The sequence below is a fragment of the Eulemur rufifrons genome, chromosome 7 (assembly GCF_041146395.1).
Source record: "Eulemur rufifrons isolate Redbay chromosome 7, OSU_ERuf_1, whole genome shotgun sequence".
Classification (NCBI taxonomy): Eukaryota; Metazoa; Chordata; class Mammalia; order Primates; family Lemuridae; genus Eulemur; species Eulemur rufifrons.
In genome coordinates, this window is record NC_090989.1 from 152137810 (window position 1) to 152156423 (window position 18614).

At 48.0% G+C, this 18614-nt stretch overlaps 2 protein-coding genes across 2 annotated transcripts; both read right to left on the reverse strand.

Moving 5' to 3' along the window:
* Nucleotides 1-3817: 3817 nt before the first annotated feature.
* LOC138386860 (putative serine protease 45) lies at nucleotides 3818-6324 on the reverse strand. Its single transcript, XM_069473571.1, has 4 exons — nucleotides 6185-6324; nucleotides 5386-5660; nucleotides 4359-4522; nucleotides 3818-4051 (listed from the first exon to the last, which is right to left on the reverse strand). Exons 1-4 carry the CDS (start codon nucleotides 6295-6297, stop codon nucleotides 3818-3820), a joined length of 786 nt encoding a protein of 261 aa, XP_069329672.1. The 5' UTR covers nucleotides 6298-6324.
* A 4195-nt stretch (nucleotides 6325-10519) lies between these two features.
* On the reverse strand, nucleotides 10520-16943 carry LOC138385830 (serine protease 44-like). Its single transcript, XM_069472037.1, has 8 exons — nucleotides 16679-16943; nucleotides 16131-16287; nucleotides 15511-15773; nucleotides 14604-14755; nucleotides 13898-14122; nucleotides 12644-12687; nucleotides 11493-11701; nucleotides 10520-10641 (listed from the first exon to the last, which is right to left on the reverse strand). Exons 1-8 carry the CDS (start codon nucleotides 16941-16943, stop codon nucleotides 10520-10522), a joined length of 1437 nt encoding a protein of 478 aa, XP_069328138.1.
* Between the last annotated feature and the right edge of the window lie 1671 nt (nucleotides 16944-18614).

An 18614-nucleotide genomic window follows, 5' to 3' on the forward strand; every position in this document is an offset into this window, starting at 1 on the left:
GAACAGCAGTAATACAAAGGAAAGGAGAGGAGGGACACCATAGAGCTAACCACGTGGCTTTTTGAACATACCTATGAAGTAGATGGAACTTTGGACATTGTAATCTGTAATAATTAAGAAAAAAGCAGAGTACACACATGAACAGTATTAGAAATAGGAAAGAGAACATAGACTCAAATTTTATACATCAATTTGAAATTTCTAAGTCTAAGGTAAATTAAGTGATTTCCTAGGAAACTGTACTAGAATTAACTCAAAAAGAGGTGGAATATGTGACTAGGCCAGTAATTATAGACAAATTTTTTAAGTAGTCAAAGATTTATCCCTTAAAAAAAAATGCATCAGGCATCAGGCTCAGTGAGTTTTATGTGCACCATCTACCAAACCTAAGGAACAGACAATGCTGGTGTTATATAAATTGTTCTAGGGCTTAGGGAAATACTAGAAAGCTGTTCAACATGTTTTAAGATGCTACCATAGCAATGACACCAAACTTGAACAAAGGATAGAACAAAAAAAAGAAAAAGCTGTAGGCTAATTCCAACAGTGGGGCGGGCAAAAAAGTCTAAGCAAAATGTCAGCAAATCTACCATGTATTATAGAATTTACCTAGGAATACCATTGATCTAGTAATGTAATTCAGTATGTAAATAAATAAGAAAATCCACAGAATCATTTGAGTTGTTCACTTCTGCATCATCAGGGCCCAAAATAGTCCCTGGAGCAGAGAAGACTGTCAATAAATATCCGTGGAATGGAGGAAAGAATGAAGTCAGAATCAGCACATGTACTCCCACTGTTACTGCTACTATGTCACACCGTGCGGGATGGTGGTCTCGGGCAATGAGATCAGAAAAAGAAATAATAAGATGAAGCTGTCACCATTTTAAGTAGTTTGATTATGCAAAAATAAGCCAAAGGAATCAACTGAGAAACCACTGAATCAATAAGACAGTTTTGCAAGACAGCCAGGAATCAAGATCACTATTTTTTAAAAATCCATCAACAGCTGTACAATACCTAACATACAGAATTAGAAAAAAATGTAATGGGAAAAGATACCATTAACATAAACAAAATTTATAAAATACTTAGAAATAAACATAATATTTCCCCAGGCATCCATGAAAACACCTGGAAAGCTACTGAAAAGACACAGAAGAGCTGAGTGAATGGAGACATATACCACATCCCTGGTTAGGAACTCAACATTGTGGAAGTGACAGTTCTCCCCAAATTAATCAGTGTATTTAATTCCAATTCAAATACCAGTAGTGTTTTTAATGAAATTTGACAAACTAATTCTAAAGTTTACAAAGAAGACAATAGGCAATAATTTTTTTAAAGGAAAAGGAGAGCTTTTGCCACCACTTAACAAAATACAACAAAGCTGATTGAAACATCACAGCACTAACCCAGGGACCAGAAAAGCAGATCAGTGGGAAAATAATAGAGGGTTAAAACACATACCCATGAGTATATTGGGATTTCATTATTATAAATAGGGAAATTCAAATCAGCAGGAAAAGAGAGATGGACGCTACAAGAAATGGTGTCAATGAAATTGGCTCTCCAGTTAGAAATAGCGCCATACCTCACACCACACATAAAAAGAAATTTCAAGTGAATTAGACTTAAACAAACAACGTAAATTTAAAAAAAAAAATGGAAATACCAGCTTTTACAATCTGGAGATGGAGAAGGCCATTCTAAGAGAGGCACAAAACCCATAAATAAAGACTGACTGATATGATTCCATGATAATTTTAAAAGGCTTTATGGTAAAATTACCCATATTTCTAAAAGACAAGTGGCTTACTGAAGAAAATATTTGCAAAATAATTGACAAAGGCTAAGTATTCAGAAAAGATAAAGACCTTCCATAGAAAAAGATAAGGAATCCAATAGAAAAATAGGCAAAGTATATGAACAGAGGATTTACTAGAGCAAAAGTATATTTTTTTTCAATGAACACAGGAAAAAACATTTTTCCAATAAAGAAAATACAAATTAAAACAGCAATGATATAATTTTCTGCCATCAGATGGGCAAAAATTGAAAGGATCAATAACATCTATTTTTAGCAAAGAGGACACATTCATTCTCGTATACTGTAGGTCTGAATGTAAACTGGTTCAGCTTTGGAGGACAGGGGGTGAATTTGATAGTATTCCTCCAAAATTATTAAATTTGCATCTTCTTTGTCCATCTTCCCCTCAGTCTCTGTCCTAGGAAGACGGCCGTGGACATGCCGCCAAGCGTGCTCCCCTACACGTGTGGGAGCGTGTTCGTGGCAACACCGTGGCAATGCTCACAAGTCAGAAACAACCTAAAAACTAGTGGTGGCCGAATCACTGTTGTATCTGCACAGAACACAAGCAGTAATGTAAAATTACGCTCTAGGTACTGACATAGAAAGGTCCTCAGGTCATATGCTTTTTTAAAGTGTCGGTTATTAATACATATATAAGACCCCATTTATTTTAAAAATCATAAAGCTGTTGTTTAAGGATATTAATAATGATTACTTCTGGGGATGGGAGCAGGACTGGCAGTGGGATTAGATGAAAAAAGGGGAATCTTTATACATATTTCTGCATTTTGTTAGTAAATCACAAGACTGTATTTAGATATTACATATAATCATTTTTTTTTTTTTTTTTTTTTGAGACAGAGTCTCACTCTGTTGCCCAGGCTAGAGTGAGTGCTGTGGCGTCAGTCTAGCTCACAGCAACCTCAAACTCCTGGGCTCAAGCAATCCTCCTGCGTCAGCCTCCCAAGTAGCTGGGACTACAGACATGCACCACCACGCCCGGCTAATTTTTTCCATATATATTTTTAGTTGTCCATATAATTTCTTTCTATTTTTAGTAGAGACGGGGGTCTCATTCTTGCTCAGGCTGGTCTCGAACTCCTGAGCTCAAAGGATCCACCCTCCTCGGCCTTTCAGAGTGCTCGGATTACGGGCCGATAACCCTTTTTTTTTAAGATAAAAAAATGTAGAAAGAAATAGACCAAAATGAGAAGACTGGCTATCTCCGTGTGGTGGGACTCCAGAGGATGTTTTCTTTCTTTTGGCTTGACTGTGTTTCCTAATTTTCTACAACGAATATGCAATACTTTTATAATCAGGTTTGTTTTTTTTTAAAAAAAAAAAAAAAGGAAGGAGAAAGAATGAGGAAGGAGAAGAAGGAAGGAGGAGGGAGGAAGAGGAAGAAAGAAGGAGGAGGAGGAGGAGGAGGAGGAGGAGGAGGAGGAGGAGGAGAAAGCAAGCTAATTTTGCAGTTCCATCTGTGGGTCATTCCTACTGTCAGCCTACAAGCCTACAGGGCATGTTTCAACTGCTCCCTTACAGCATGCCCACTTTACAGATGCGGAAACTGAGGCCACAGGCCCAGGCCCTCTCCCTACGCCCTAGCACTAATGATACAGCGAAAACAATCAGCCTCCACTCTGGGGAGGCTCCTGGCAGACCTAATTCCAGGAAGCCCTGCCCTCCCTCCCACGCCCAATCCCCAGGGCTACCCCAGAGAACAGAAAAAAGAAAAGAGCCAGCTCAGGTTTGCACAAGTTTAATCCCTGCTATTCTGGTCCCAGATTCCAGGACCTTTCCAGGCCACACTTCCCTTCTCCTGGTCACTCAAAGCCTAGTCATCCATCACATTTCTCCCCACTGAGATGCCAAAGTGGAACCCAGTCTTGCAGGGGCCACTCTTTCGCCACCCTTACTCTTGTTGAATATGGACACATGACCTTGCTCAACCTCCATCCAGCCCCACTCAGCAGAGGCAGAGCAGGAAGACAAGGGGTGGGGATGTCAGGGGCCCACCCAGGAGTGCAGCAGCCTGCACAGGAATAGGAGCCAGGCAGAGGCGCAGGGACCTGCGAGGGCTCCATTGCTCATTTGCTTCTGGATCCATTTGGTGTATTTGGTGACGCGGGTGTACACGCCTGGATTCTGTGCTTTCTCGCAGGCCTTTTCCCAGGATAACACCCCAGCCAGAATCCATCTGTTCTCAACTTTGCAAGCCAACGGCCCCCCGGAATCCCCCTGGACAAAGAGAGCAGTGATGGAGGCTGTGGGTCCTGCTGGGCCCTAAGGGACCTAGAATGCCCACCCTCTGAGTTCTGCTTGGAAGAGTCATTCCTTGAGGTTCGCACTCCCAGGGGTCCTCCTTTGGCTCCTCTGTTGAGGACCCCGCTCCAGAGTAATGCCCAAAAATCAATGTCTCAGGAGAAGGCAGGAGAGAGCACAGCACTGCCTGGGGGTGGTAACACACAGGAAGGTCAGGCCAACCCCTCCCCAGGGAACTGCCCCCACCCGGCAGGAGATCTGCCAGAACCTCCCGGAAACTCACATTGCACAAGTTTTCTTCATAGTTGGTGGCACAGATCATGTTCCTCAGGACAAGGCGGATAACTCGGGGGAAGACGGACTTCCTGTGGTAGATCCGGTCACACTTCTTATTGTCCATGATAAACACCTCGGCCTCCTGCAGCTCTGTGGTCAGCACGGAGTCAGCTGTGGAGGAGCCCAGCGGGGTTAGCACTAACTCCTCACTGCACACAGCCCTGACCTCTGCCTCGTGCCTTGTCACCCTACCCTGGAGACTGCCAAGACACACCCTGTCACACCTGCAAGACCTCCTTCACCTGCCCCGCCCCCCTGCAGTGCAGACCTTGTCCAGCAAGCACCTCACCCTCTGCCACTCTGATTCGAGATCCCTTTCTTGGGAAGCTTCTGCTTCTGAACCAAGCAGGCCACAATCCAAGTTCCAGTGCAGCCCCTTACAAGTTGGGACTCCAACCACATGCTGCTTTCCTCCAGACTCTGAACTTTGTGTGCACTAGCTGTCCCCTCTGCCACCTGACTAACGCCCACTCCTCCTTCAGACATCTCGGGCAGTCCCTCTGCCCAGAGCTCATCACAGATCCCTCCCGGCTTGGCCTCAAGACCACCTGGCAAGGTCTTTGTCTCTTTCCTCCTCAGCATGTGCCCCTACCCATGCTCAGCTGTGACTTCCTTCCAGGCAGGGCATGAATTTCCAATGCCAAGGGCTGGGGGTGTGGCTGATGCTCAAAGTTTGTCAAGTGAATGAATGAGTGAGTGAGTGAATTGAATCCCCAACTCTGAGCTTCTAAACGAGGCAGGTGATCATGCCCAGCCCAGGCATTGCTAGGCCTGAATGAGGTGCCCATGTAAACAGTGACAATGGTTACCATACAAGGAGTGATCGATCCTAACACATTCGAAGAACCAGGGGCCAGAGGCAAAAAACACAAGCTTCCGGAGAGGCGCCATGAGGGGTCCAGCAGGAGAGGTCTCAGAAGGAAAGGAGTGTGCTCTCTGAGGTACCACACCCACCTCCCACCCACCCCACTCACCTGAAAACCTTTGTTTAACCTGGCTCCAGCCAGTCACCCAGCACTGCGTCCCAACCTTCAGGTTGAAGTTGGGCTCGGGGAGACAGATGGGCTGCACATAGTTGTTGAAGACGACGGGAGTGTGAAGGCGGAGAAGGGCGACATCACCTATGATGAAATTCCGGCCCCAGTACTTGGGGTGCATAATGATGTCCTTCACAGGGATCCTGAGGGCCCTGGTGAAGTTCATAGGCTGCAGCTTGGAGGTGCCAAGCATCACCCAGTACTCCTTGGTTCTGCAGGAGATAGAGAGCTCCACCTGGTAGATATCAGGTTCCCAAGCAAGAATATGTTCCTACCTCCCCTACAGCCCCTCTCCCTTCGTAGAAGTCCTGCCTGATTTGCTGTGTTTGCCCCATCTTGCCTGATCTATCCTAAGGGCCCTCAGGGTCAGAGGTCTGCCTGCCTCTTCATTCATCATTAAAGTTGATTCAAGGTGACCAGGTCTGTGTGTTGTATGTGCAGGTGCAGAGGTGTTGGTGTACGTGTATGTTCTCTTGTGCGTGGGGCTAAGGAGTGTGTTCTGAGTTTTCTTGTTGTTCAGCTTAGGATACACTCTTTGTGACTTGGGGCTCCTGCCCCAGCTCAGTCCCTGATCCCCCGGACATCCTGACCATGACTCTTCCCTACTCTGGATGCCCCTTTCCATGCTCTCCCAATCCCTCTCCTCCCCCATTGTTTCACAGAGAAAATGAGGAAGCTGTGCTGGGCCCGTTGTACCTCTGGGTCTCCAGGCCCTGGACACATGGTCCACACTCACCCTCGGATGCAGTGGGCAGCAGTCACCACCCAGCTGGGGTTAATGAGGGCCCCTCCGCACACGTGCTCATTCTCCATCCGGAGGCTCACTTCCCAGGGCCAATGGCGGGTCATGCCCGCATCCTCCAACCACCAGGGTGCACCACAAACTTCAGGCACAGTGACCACATAGAGGAGAATGAGAATGACTGAGACCAAGGCGCCCTCCAGGACCAATCTGCACAAAGCTATAAACTCGGGGGCTTGTTCCCATTTCAGAGAGGGGAGACTGAGGGTGAGAGATGGGCAGTGGCCTGCCCAAAGGCACTGAGCTAGACAGAAATGGACAATGACAGAGATAAAAAAGCATCAAGACAGAGACATAGAAACAGCACAGCGGGAGAGAGAGATACTGAGAGTCACAGGGAGCAATCAGTACAGAACATCAAAACAAAGGAGAAGCAGAGGAGTCCCAAGACAAGAAATGCATTTTCTTGTGTCTGGAGAGGCTCCTAGGCCACACTCCTGAAAAGCTATAACGCTTGCTGCATCTCTTAGATGCCAAAGGCCTCTGTCCCTACACTGCTCAGAATCAAGAAAAGTTTCTGCGTTCTATGTTAGAAGTTTTCACACTGCCCATTCAAGGTCCCAGTGTGATCCACAGAGGCCCCACACACACAGCTCACACACTCTTAGTGTGCACATAGTTCTGCCAATCGAGTCGTATGATTGGATGAATGTATGAATAAACACATTAAATAAAATAAAACATTAGCCAACATTATACTTTAAAAAAAACCAATGCACCATGATCATATAAGGATTGTTCCAGGGGTGCAGGGGTAGTCCCATATAGTGTAGTCTTCACATAAATTAGTTCTAACAATAAAGAGAGAAAGACCATGTGCTTTTCACCATAGACACAGAAAAAGGCATTTGAAAAATGCAACACATTATTTATGACTTAAAAAAAAAAAAAAACCTCTTACTTAAACTAGAAATGGAAAGGAAATCCTTAACTTTATAAAAGTTAGATATGCTGCAAACCTACAGCAAACATCATATAACATTAAAGAACAGGCAAAAAAGAATCTATCCCATCAGAGGCCAGGAATAAGGATCCTCTGTGAGGAGGAGAGCAGAGGAGGTAATGCAGAGAGCACAGGGGGCTTCTGGGTGTTGGTACTGTCCTACTTCTTCACCAGGTGGTGACTACACGGCTGTGTTCACTGCATGGTAATTCCTCGAGCTGGACCCTGAATGATAATTCCTCGAGCTGGACCTTCCTGTGTGCACTTTTGTGTGATACATGTAATACTTGAATAAAACAATTCACTTTGAAAATCAATAACATTTTTCTATCCCAGCACAACCAACTAGAAAATATACTCAAGATAAAATACATTGTCAGTGGCTAAAAATTATAAAGTACCTAGGAATTAACTTATCTAACATCACATGAGACTTCTGTGGTAAAAAATTCTAAACTATAAAAAAGGACACAGAAAATGATCAGCATAAAGGGAGAGACATTCTTGCTCTTAAAGAAAATAACTGAATATGTTAGATGTAATTTTTCCCAATATCAATAAATTCATTTTGCAAGTTAGAATTTTTAGGAATCCTGGTAAACTTACTCTAAAATTGAAATAGAAAAAAAATATGTCCACATATAGCTCAGTTTTTGCAAAAGTACAGCAAAGAAGGGCCACTTGTCCTAGCAGATATTAAAACAGACGCAACAGCCACAATAACAAAAACAGTGTGGTATTGTCGCAAGGACAGCAAATGGGCCAATGGAAAAAAATAGACAGCTTGAGATTGTTCCATGTATTACAGGAACTTGATGTAAACAAAGGAGCCACCATGATCAGTGGGGAAAAGAAGGACTATTGAGTAGATGGTGTTGGGAAACTGGCTCACTATAAAAGAAACAAGAAAAACAAAACTAGATTCCTTGCTAATAGCACTTGAAGACCTAAAGGTGAAAGGTAAAACTGTAAAGTTAACAACTATGTGACATAGAGTGGGAAAGGACTCCTTAAACAAAACCTCAAAACACAACCCATAAAGCATAGACTGATTAACTTCATTACATCAAAATCAAGGAGTTTTGACCCCAGGAGCAAGATTCACAGGCAGAGGACAGATTGGGAGGGAATATCTGCAATATCTAAAATCGATCCCAGACTTTTATTAGAAATATGCAAGGAACTCTAGGAAATCAACAAGAAAAAAGAAGAGACAATATTTAAAAGAGAAGGACAAGCAATTTATTAGAAGAGGAAACTCAAAAAGCCAAAAGGATATTGAGACAAGTTCAAACTCAGTAATGGCAAAAACGCAAATCAAATTAAGAAATCATTTTGTTTATCTATTAGATTGGCAAAAAATGTCAAAGCTGGATCATGCCAAAGGTTGGTAGGTCTGTGGCAATATATACACCTTCATACACTGCTGGAAGGAGTCTGGAGGGGTGGCCAAATTGGAATATGGGTAGTAGACAAAAGTATGGTACCAATGTAAACTTTTGAAACTGATAAGTACACTGTGGTTATGTAAGAGAATATTCTCAGAAAATATACACCAAAGTACTGTGCAATAAAGAGCCATGCTGTATGTTACCCTCAAATGATACTAAAAAAAAATGTGTATATGTGTTCCCTGTACTACTTATATTTTTGCAGTATTCTATAAATTTAAAATTATTTCCAAATAAAAAAATTTTCTTAATAGAGAATTAAAAGAGGAGGAAACAGAAACAGATCTAGAGTACCCATCATTTACGTAAATTGAAAATACATGCACACAAAACAGCGCTATGTATGTTAACCACAGCACACACAAACAGAAAGATCCACACTGAACACATAAGAAAGGCTGAGGGGTATGGGAGTGGGGCCTGGATACAAGCTGGGATAACTAACTATGTCAATCAGCCAAATAATCAGTCAGGTGGCATCCTGGCAGGACCTATGACAATGGAGGTTCACGAACTGAAGAACAGGAGTAATCCAATCCTCCATCCCTTTTCTAAGGGAAAAGACAGGAAACCGCAAAAGAGCCAGGCTCTGCAGACACCGCCACAGGGCCCTGGAGGCTCTATCTGCAACTGAAGAGTTTAGAGCTTGAAAGGTTTCTGTGTGGAAAAGGGACTGCATCAGCTTCCTAGACATGTTCCCTGATGGGATGCAACCTGGGATGAATTCAAAGAGGCTCAGCATTCCCAGGGGAGGCCCTGAAACTCTTTCCTCTGGACTGTTAGGTCTATATGTTCTGGCATCTACAGGCTGTTCTTTAGGAAGCGGGCCCCTTAGACTAAATTCCTGCTTCCTACAGACCCAGAAACACAATCTATGTGACTCCCTTCAGAACATACCCTCCCAGGAGCTGAAGCTTTTCCTGTAGAAGGGGCTCACCCTACCCACCTGGTTTGGTTTTGTCCTCTTTGTAACCTGGAAGAGAAAAGAGGGACAGAAATGAAGCTAGAGCTTATGACAATATGTCAGCAAAGATGTGCATTTTTTATTAACTAGTTCATTCATTCAATCACCCAAATATGTCCTAATCTTCCGCTCTGTTCCCAGCCTGGAGATGGAAGCTGGGGAGACAGAGAGGTGTCAAACAGAACCTGCCCTCAAGGAATAGAGTCCAGAAATAAATACACAACCACCTGTATAAGATCAGTACAGGGACAGGGCCACAGGTGTCAGGTGAGCCCAGAAGAAGCAGCGGACACAAAAGACTTCTGGGAAAAAGGGTTATCGTGCCAAGTCTTAAAGATGAGAAGGTAAAACAGAAAAGTGATAATGACATTCCTTGCAGAAGAAACATCATGATGCGTGCCAGAGATTCCAGAGGATGAAGGGCAAGTCCTGTGATGGCAAGAGCTGAGCCAGAGGAGGAGAGTCAGGGGCCAATCAGCCAGGGTGAGACCCTCTGGGAAGAGGGAGGCCAACAGAGGTGTGACAGGGTCAGGCTTGTATTGTGAAGGCAGCATCGAGAATAGACAGGAAGGTGACAAGACTGAGGGCAATGAGATTCCTTGGGAGCCTCTGCAGAACCAAGGCAAGAAATGAGGAGATCTGAATGAGGAAGTGGCTGTGAGAACAGACAGGGTGAGCTGGATGTGGGACTTAGGGACACGGGTGAGCCTATGATGACACTGCAGTTTCTAGTTTTGGAGAAGAGTGGCTGCCACCCACTGAGCTAGAAAACTGAGTAAGAGCAGTTAGTTTGTAGGAAAATGAGGGCCTCAGTTTTAGACACCAAGGGGCTGAGATGTTTCTAGGTCTTTCAGGTGGGGGATGTCCAGCAGGTGGCTGCACATCAAGACATGCTGTTTTAAGAGGCACCGTCACGTAAATGGCAGCTCAATGCCCAGTGAGTTCACGCGGAGCAGTGAAGACGGAGGAGCAGGAAACAGAGACAGCACCTTCCAGAACACCAGTGCAGCAGGGATGAGCAGAGCAGGGTGGCCTGGGGTGGACACAGGAGAGAGAGAGTCACTCGTGAGGTAAGGAAGAATCAGGAGACACAGAAAATGAAACAGGAGCAAGTGGTAGAAAGGTTGGGGACAGTAAGGACAGGGATATGCCAGGAAGAGACTAAGGGAAGGGAAGACTGTTGTTTTGGGAAGTGCAGCAGTGAACGGGAAAGAGATGGGGCCAGAAAGCCAGTGAAGAGAGAGAAGGAGGACAAAGGTCTGAGAGGACGATGGTGGGGGCCCAGTGCACGCAGAGCCAGGGCAGGTGAGCGGGCTGGCCCTGCCCTGCACAGGAAGCATATCTCTGTTTCCTGGAGAGGCAGGTGAGGGTGGTACAGATGTAGCCGGCTTTGGAGGGGTCCTTGGGGGTTGGGGAGAGTCAAGGAAGACAGTGCCTGAAAGCCCGTGTTTTCTGGGTGAATGAAGGGCTGCTAGCGAGGCACGCTCGGCTGGAATAGGGGCTCCGGAAGGAAGGTGAATTTTAGAGTATTCCTTTAGCAGATGGGGACCAGGAATTTGCCTGGGCCAAACCATATGCCCAAATGGGGTCTCCAGGGAGCCCAGGTCCCCGGGAAGATCAGAGCTCGAGGTGGAGGGGAGGAGTGTGAGACGCCTGGGGATGCTGCTGGAGAGGGCGGGCCGGGCAGTTGGGACATCAGGAGAGAAGGCAGAGGGTTCCTCTGTTCTGCTGGTCCCCAGGAGGCCTTGCAGGGCAGGTGTGGCCTGAGGGAGGAGGACTGAGAAGGCAGTTGTTTACAATCCCTGGAATCGCCCTGGCGAGATCCTGGGAGGGGGTAGTAGAGGAGAGGCGACCGTGGGGTGGGTAGGCAATAAAAGTCCCCACCGCACTCCGAGGCCAGGCCCCCGCCCCAATGCTGGGCAGGGAGCTGGAGGCGGAGCAGGCCGGGGTTCAGGGGGGAAGGGGAGCAGCAGAAGGGACGGACAGTGGCTGCGGAGGCGCCCACCTCACCCGAGCTCAGCGTTGGCGGGAGCAGCAGGAGCAGCAGCTGCAGCAGGATTCGGCAGCTCAGCACTGAGGGCCCAGCGAAGAGGCTGGACCGAGAGGCAGCCATGAGGCCGGGGGGGGGGGGGGGGGGGGGGGGGGGGGGCTGCCACCTGGCGGCTGCAGAGGCAACGCCCACGTGACCGTGCACGTGCCTGGCGCCGGGCCACATGCGCACCCCAGCACGTGAAGGCGCCAGGGCTTCTGAGGCACTGCCACACACTGGCGCATTTCTCGCACCTCCATTTCCTGCCTGTCCCTTGAGGACGACCTGGGGGCCCTCGGTCTGTGCTCCCTAGGTGATCGCCCCATGAAAGCACCCCCAAGGGCTCTTAAGTTTGTGACAGTACCCCTAGAACCTGACTGGTGGAGGCCCAGGGGACCACTGGACCACTGATGGCATCTTGTTGCCCAGCCTCTGACCACACCCTTGTTCCCCTGGGCCTGGTGCACTGGAGAGTTTCACAGTCACTTTTGATTTGGGAATCTGGAAAACCGTGGAAAGCAAAGAAAGGAAAAGAACAACGGTAAGGCTAGGGAATCCGGAAAGGTGTCATTGGGAAAGTCATATTTGAGCTGGACCAGAAATTAAAACAAGGAGTCTTGGGGGAGAACAGAGGAAGGAAAGGCATTCATCCTCATTCACAGACCACCAATGAGATCGTTGCAATTAAAATGCCCCACCCAGACCTACCCAACTGAAAATTCCCATAGTGGAACCGGTAATCTGCATTTTTAACAAGCCCTCAGGGGATCTGAAGCTGGTACAGCATGAGCAACAGGCCTAAGAGTGAGCCATGAGATGGAGAAAAGCTACCTGTTGACCAAGAACATCTGAATGGGATGTTCTAGAAAAAAGACATTAAATTTATTTTGTTAATTCTTGAATAATCATTGGTTTCTTAAAGCAGCTGGTGCTATGCTCATTAAGAGACCCAGTTTGATGTAAGCTCTCAGCCTCAGCCCCAGCAACAAGTAGGACTGGCACAGACTGTCCACTGAAGCCCACTGATACCTGGAGGTTAAACATGGACCCCTGGAAGGGAAAAGGGCAGGAGATTGGGAGGGTGTTGATCAGCAGCTAGACAAGGGACTCCAGGACACCAGGCCCTGTAATGAGGAAAAAGAATCTGTGTATAATATAGTGAATCTCTCTCACCCTCCTTGTGGGAGTGAGCAGCAAAGAAAAGCAGTGATGAGGAGGAATAGTTCTCATGCCCCAACTTCACTCTTACTCCCCGTACCAGTCTCTCTTGGTCCCCTAGCCCTAGCTGTAGGGACTGTTAACTTCAACTGCAGAGCTCCCTGCAGAGATGCTAATGACTCTAACAGGTATACAATGAGCAGGACCCACTGGCTAAAACTAAGACTCACCTCTGAGCAGGCAGGGTAGGCCTCACCTCTCCTTCTAGGTTTCAGTAAGAACCATAAATAGTATCCTTAGCTAAATGAGAAACCAGTTCTCTACAGAGTGTATTTTATGCAACCAAACACCCCAGGTGAGCAGAACTTCAGAACACACAGGAAACTCTCCAAACATTTATTCAGGTGACTTCTGAAAACTCCCCACTCTATAACTGCCTCAAAACAACATGGAGTGTCCCTGGATGTGGCCACTAGAGCACTGAGGAAGAGGGTGCCAAGAATGGGTCACCCCAAGAGCGCTTGTGTGGCAGAGGCTGTCCACTCACAGATGGATTCACCGTGGTGTGCAAGGGAGCTTCTCCCAGCCCCAGACGACTGAGCCAGAGGTGGAAGTCCTGGGCCTTGCACCTCTGCAGGGACCTGGCAACACCTCTTCACTCTCTCTGAGCAATCACCAAGCTGACTGGTTTCACAAAGTCTCAGGTGAGAGCCCTGAAACCAGGACCAGGTCTAATGCTTGTTTCACCGTTGCTGGTGTCTCTTTGGCAGATGTTCTCCGAGATGGCGATGAGTCATCACGCCCCACCTGGCAGGTTGTGGCCCCCTAGCTGGCATCGGTTCATCCCCTCCTTCCCACCAGGCAGAGCATAGCCCAGGTGTAGGGGTGGCCAAGGCAGGTGACCGGAGCACCAGGCAGGGACACTTTCCAGGCCCCAGTCTCCCTGCCATGCTCGCCTGTGTGGATCTCCAGAGGGCCAGTGGATCACAACTGGGATTTGAGGAAAGGGCACGGAGAAGGAGCAGGAGGTTGGTGAGAGGAGACGCCTAAGTCTGAGACTCAGAAACAGGAGGGGAGTGGGCTGGGGCCATCATGGTGTCACCAGGATGTCCAGAGGCTGCACCAGACACAGGAACAGAACGAGGAAGCCTTCTGAGTCCATGCAGGAAGCTTGACTCAGGCGACTAATAACCCAATCCTTATAGAAACTAACTTCCGTATAAACTGCAGGAATTCCTTTCAAACTGCAGCCGATGCCCCAGCTCACAATCCCCACCTGGATCCACGTGTCATTTAATTCACAGACCAGGGGCCCCCCAGAATCTCCCTGGAGAAAGAGAAAGAAACAATTGCAGAAATGGAACAGGACCCACGTCAGAGCAGGCACTGAGGAGACAGGGACACATGGTGCATCCCCTGGACCTCGGCCCTGGGTTTCTGTGAATGTGAGATTTGAGAATTGAACATCTTTAACAAAAAAAAAAATCGTGTTCCAAAAGCTGAATATAAATAAAGAAAATATACCTACTCTGAGATACTAATGAGTAAAGTATACCACCTGTCACACAGAAGAGGCTCAAAACACGGAATTACTATCATTAGTGTTACCCTGCCCCTCCCCAAGCTTTATAAGCTACTCTCTCCCGAAGGATCAGGTAAGGTGAGCCCAGGAGAGTGCCGGTGGCTTGTCCTCACCTCCCACTAATGTCACTAATGGTAAATGGAGGGGCAGGCCCTGTTGGCTGGGGATGATGAAACTTTGTTCAGACAACTGGAATGCCGAGGCAGCAAGGGGCCCAGGAACTGACCTGGCAGGCATCTTTTCCTTGGGCATTATAGCCACAGACCATCCCTTCTTTGACCAGTTGACCAACGCTTCCTTTCTTTGCCCTGAGTATCTCTGAACAGTTCTCATGACGAATAATGTTCAGCTCAGCCTCCTGAAGCTCAACTGGCACTTCTGTATCTGGATATACAGAAAAACAATTTTCAACTGAGTGGATCTGCATAAGTGGGACAGGAAGGAGTACCCCATACCCACTGTGGATCTCAGTACAGTGTATTCACACACAGATGCCCCCTTAGGCATTGGATATTGTCCCCATTTGACCCAGGAGAAAATGAAGCCCACAGTTGACATCGGGATAGGAGGATGTAAGATCCGAAGCAAGTCAGGAGAAATAAGAACAGATCAGGAGAGGGAAGGCAAGGCCTTACCACCCTGAGAAATCAAAACCAAGCATCTGTCACTCTAGGTATCAGTAGTAATAGTCACAGGGCATCCTGTGCATTTGTAAAGTATCTTTACTTTTTAGAACAGGATCACAGACTCTAAAATCCAGCCTCTCCCCAGGGATAGGAGGACCTGTACTTCACCGAGAGGCCTCTGCCCTCTTCTCACACACAGGAAGCTCCCTGTCTAGCAGGGCAGGTACTTCCCAGGAGGGACAGCTTACGTTGGCAGAGAGCTCATCACCCGAAAGCTAAAATCCACCCTAGAGAGAACCCACCATGCCCCCAGGTCCTGACAATCCGAGAGAAATTCATAACCAGTTGTTAAATTATTCCCCAGCAGCATCTTCTCCACCCTCCTCCCTTCCTTACACTATAAAATCTGCTTCCCTGTCCCTCCCTTTTGCTTGTAGGCCAACCTCAGGGCATCAGGCAGCCTACTTTCCGGTCTGAGTTTGTTGTAGTCTTGCTTCATAGTCTCACCTTTTTGGTTTAGTTTGCCCCATCCAGTCACCCAGCACTCTGTATCCGTTTTCACCATGAAAGTCTTTTCAGGGAGGCACACAGGCTGGATGTGTGTGGAGTAATTCACAGGGAAGGCGAGCAGAGCAAGGGCAATGTCATTGTGAAGGGTAAGGGAACTATAATATTGGTGGATAACAATGTCTTCAACTGGGACCGCAACTGCAGATGTGGAGTGATGCTTCACGTTTGTGTCTCCCATCTTCACGGTGTATTCCAGATGGCTGCAAGGAGATCCTCGAGGGTCTATACACTCCGCTCCCACACCTCCTAGGTGCTCCCCAGCCTGGCCCCACCTTCCTGTGCCAGCCATCAGCCACTTGCCTCCCTCCAAACCACATCCCCTCCAGGGACCCCGACCACATAGCCAGCAGTTCTCTGGCGGTCCCCAGACCAGCAGCAGCATCACCTGGGAACGTGTTAGAAATGCAAATCCTCAGGTCTCAGTCCAGACTGGAGAAAAGCTATGGGGCTGTCACTCCCTTTTTCAGATGAGGAAGAGGAAGCTCAGGGAGGGAACAGGTTGGCTCCGGGTCACACCTCCTGATCAGGGGCCCAATCCTGGAGCCCCAAACACTCACCCATATATGCAGTGGGCTGCAGTCATCACCCACCGGTTGGTGATCAGGGAGCCTCCGCAGATATGTTTATCATTGGTCTGCAGGCTCACCTGCCAGGGCCATTTCCTCTCCGGGGCAGGACTTCCACCAACTATCCTCATAGCCCTCTGGCCACACGCTGGAGCAGGTCAATGAAGGGAAGGAACTGGGAGTGAAGTTGCTGCTGCACTTCCACCAGCACCAGCTGATCCTCGGAGCCCTCAGAGCAAGGCCCGGCACACCCCCAGGGCATGTCTGTGTCTCCTGAGCCTCATCAGACAGTGGCTGTGTCCTCTCAGATCTCAAGGGCAGGCTAAGTGCACTCAGCACGCCCCTCCATCCCCCCAAGGATCGTGTCCCCCTGAGACCCTCCGCTCTAGGGCAGGGTCCCATCCCCCTCAGACCAGGACAGTTCTCTGTGGCAGGTAATGGCCCAGAAACATCACCTGAAGTAGATGTTCTGATCCATGCGGATGATTTTGTCTGTGGGATTGCCACAGCGTCCACATCGTCGTAAGAATCAGAGACACCTGGGGTAAATGCCACCAAATTAGGTGACACTGTGCTCCCCCTGGATTGGGGGGCAGCGGGGGACCCCGGAGCCTCTACAGGGGGTGGCTGCCGCCTGCCTGCTCCGAGGTCCTGGCCGCCGCCCCCTGACGGGAGACGCGAGAGTGAGAGCGGTGCCGGCCCTCCCTGCGCCCCCGCCCCACCCGCCTGGGCCTCGCCGAGCCCGGGCTGGAGGAGCAACAGCCAAGCCAGGAGGCCCAGGGAGCCGTCGCCCGGGAACGCCATGGGTACCGCTGGCAACCTCGGCCTTCTCGTGGCGCCCCTCGCGGCCGCTACCGCCCCTGCCCTGGTTTCTGGCGGGAACCTGGAGCTCCCGCGAGGGACGGGGCGGGGGGCGGCGGGAGGGGCGAGGGGGAGGGAGGGAGGAGAGCTGCGGGAGGCGACGGGGGCGCGGCCGGAGCTGGCGGAGTAGTCGGGGCGCCGGGCAGGTGGAGGCGTGACTCAAGAAGAGACTTCTCTCTTCGTGGCCCCGCGGACTCAAGCCCCTCCACCTCATTAAGGGGGCGCCTCTTTGGCAGTCCACGTCTCCTGGCCTAGGTCCCCAGCAACAGAGAGCAGCAGCCGCCTAGCCCTTTGCTCGAAGAGACGGATGCACAACTCCCTGCACCACCGCGGAGCTTCCGCAGGCTCGGGTTAGGCCAAGGCTCTCCCTGACTCTCCCTCCACGACTTGCTCACAATAAAAATTAAAACTCCTTAACATAAATGTTCCGCTTAACATTACTAACCACTGCGTTCGAGATGATGCTGCTACCTTTTTGAAAATCAACATCCACATGAAAAGATGTTCAACATCATTGGCCATTAGCAAAATTCAAATTAAAACCACAGGAGATACCATTACACACCTATCAGACTGGCTAACATAAAAAATAGTGACGACAACAACAAATGCTAACATGGATGCAGATATGGTGAGAATGTAAAATATTACAGCCACGCTGGAAAACAGATTGGCAGTTTCTTCTAAAACAAAATATGCAATTACCAAACAACCCAGTAATTACACCCCTAGGCGTTTATCCCAGAGAAATAAAAATTTGTGTTCACATACACAAACCTGTACCAATGTTTATAGTATCTTTATTCATGACAGCCTACGTCTGGAAACAACCTTGCAGTAGACAAAGTAATGGCCTCTGGAAGATGTGCACATTCTAATCCCTGGAACCTGTGAGCATGTGACCTTACATGCCAAACAGAATGTGATTAAATTAAGGATCTTGAGATGGGAGATCATTCTGGATTATCCTTGTACGCCCAATGTAATCACAAGCATCCCAGAGGGAGGAAGGAGAGCCAAAGTCAGAGAAAGAGATGTGATGTCAGACGCAGAGATCAGAGGGAGAGAGAGATTTGAAGATGCTGCACTGCTGGCTTTAAAGATGAAGGAAGGAGCCTCAGACTGCAACAGCCTCCAGAAACTGGAAACAGCCAAGAAACAGATTCTCCGCTGGATCCCTCAGAAGGAACACAGCAGGCCAACACCTTGATTTTAGGATGTCTGACCTCCAGAGCTGCAAGATAATAAATTTGGGTTGTTTTAATACACTACATTTGTGGTAAATTGTTATAGCTGTAATAGGAAATTAATATAAACCCGGATGTCCTTCAATGGGTAGATGATTAAACAAACTGTCGTACACCCCTACCACAGAACACTACTCAGCAAAAGAAAGAATGAACTATCAATACATGGAACAACTTGGATGATTCTCCTGGGAATTATGCTGAATGAAAAAAGCCAATCCCAAAAGGTTACATGCTGTATAGTTCCATTTTTGAAAAGGCAAAATTTTAGAAATGAAAAACAGATTAGTGGTTGCCCAGATTTAGGGAGGTAGCTGTGGTTTTGAAAGTGTAACACAAGGAATACTCTGGTAATAAAATTGTTTTG

Excerpts from the sequence above, each read along its gene's own strand:
- LOC138385830 (XM_069472037.1), bottom strand. The coding sequence starts at position 16,943 with ATGGCGTTCCCGGGCGACGGCTCCCTGGGCCTCCTGGCTTGGCTGTTG. Across the intron at positions 15,774-16,130 it reads GCAGCCCACTGCATATATGG|CCATCTGGAATACACCGTGA; the intron begins GTGAGTGTTTGG and ends ATCTCCTTGCAG. Across the intron at positions 12,688-13,897 it reads TGCAGCCTCTGGACATCCTG|GGGTCCATGTTTAACCTCCA; the intron begins GTGACACCATGA and ends TTTCCCTTCCAG.
- LOC138386860 (XM_069473571.1), bottom strand. The coding sequence starts at position 6,297 with ATGACCCGCCATTGGCCCTGGGAAGTGAGCCTCCGGATGGAGAATGAG. Across the intron at positions 5,661-6,184 it reads GCTGCCCACTGCATCCGAGG|AACCAAGGAGTACTGGGTGA; the intron begins GTGAGTGTGGAC and ends TATCTCCTGCAG. Across the intron at positions 4,052-4,358 it reads ATGAAGAAAACTTGTGCAAT|GGGGATTCCGGGGGGCCGTT; the intron begins GTGAGTTTCCGG and ends CTCTTTGTCCAG.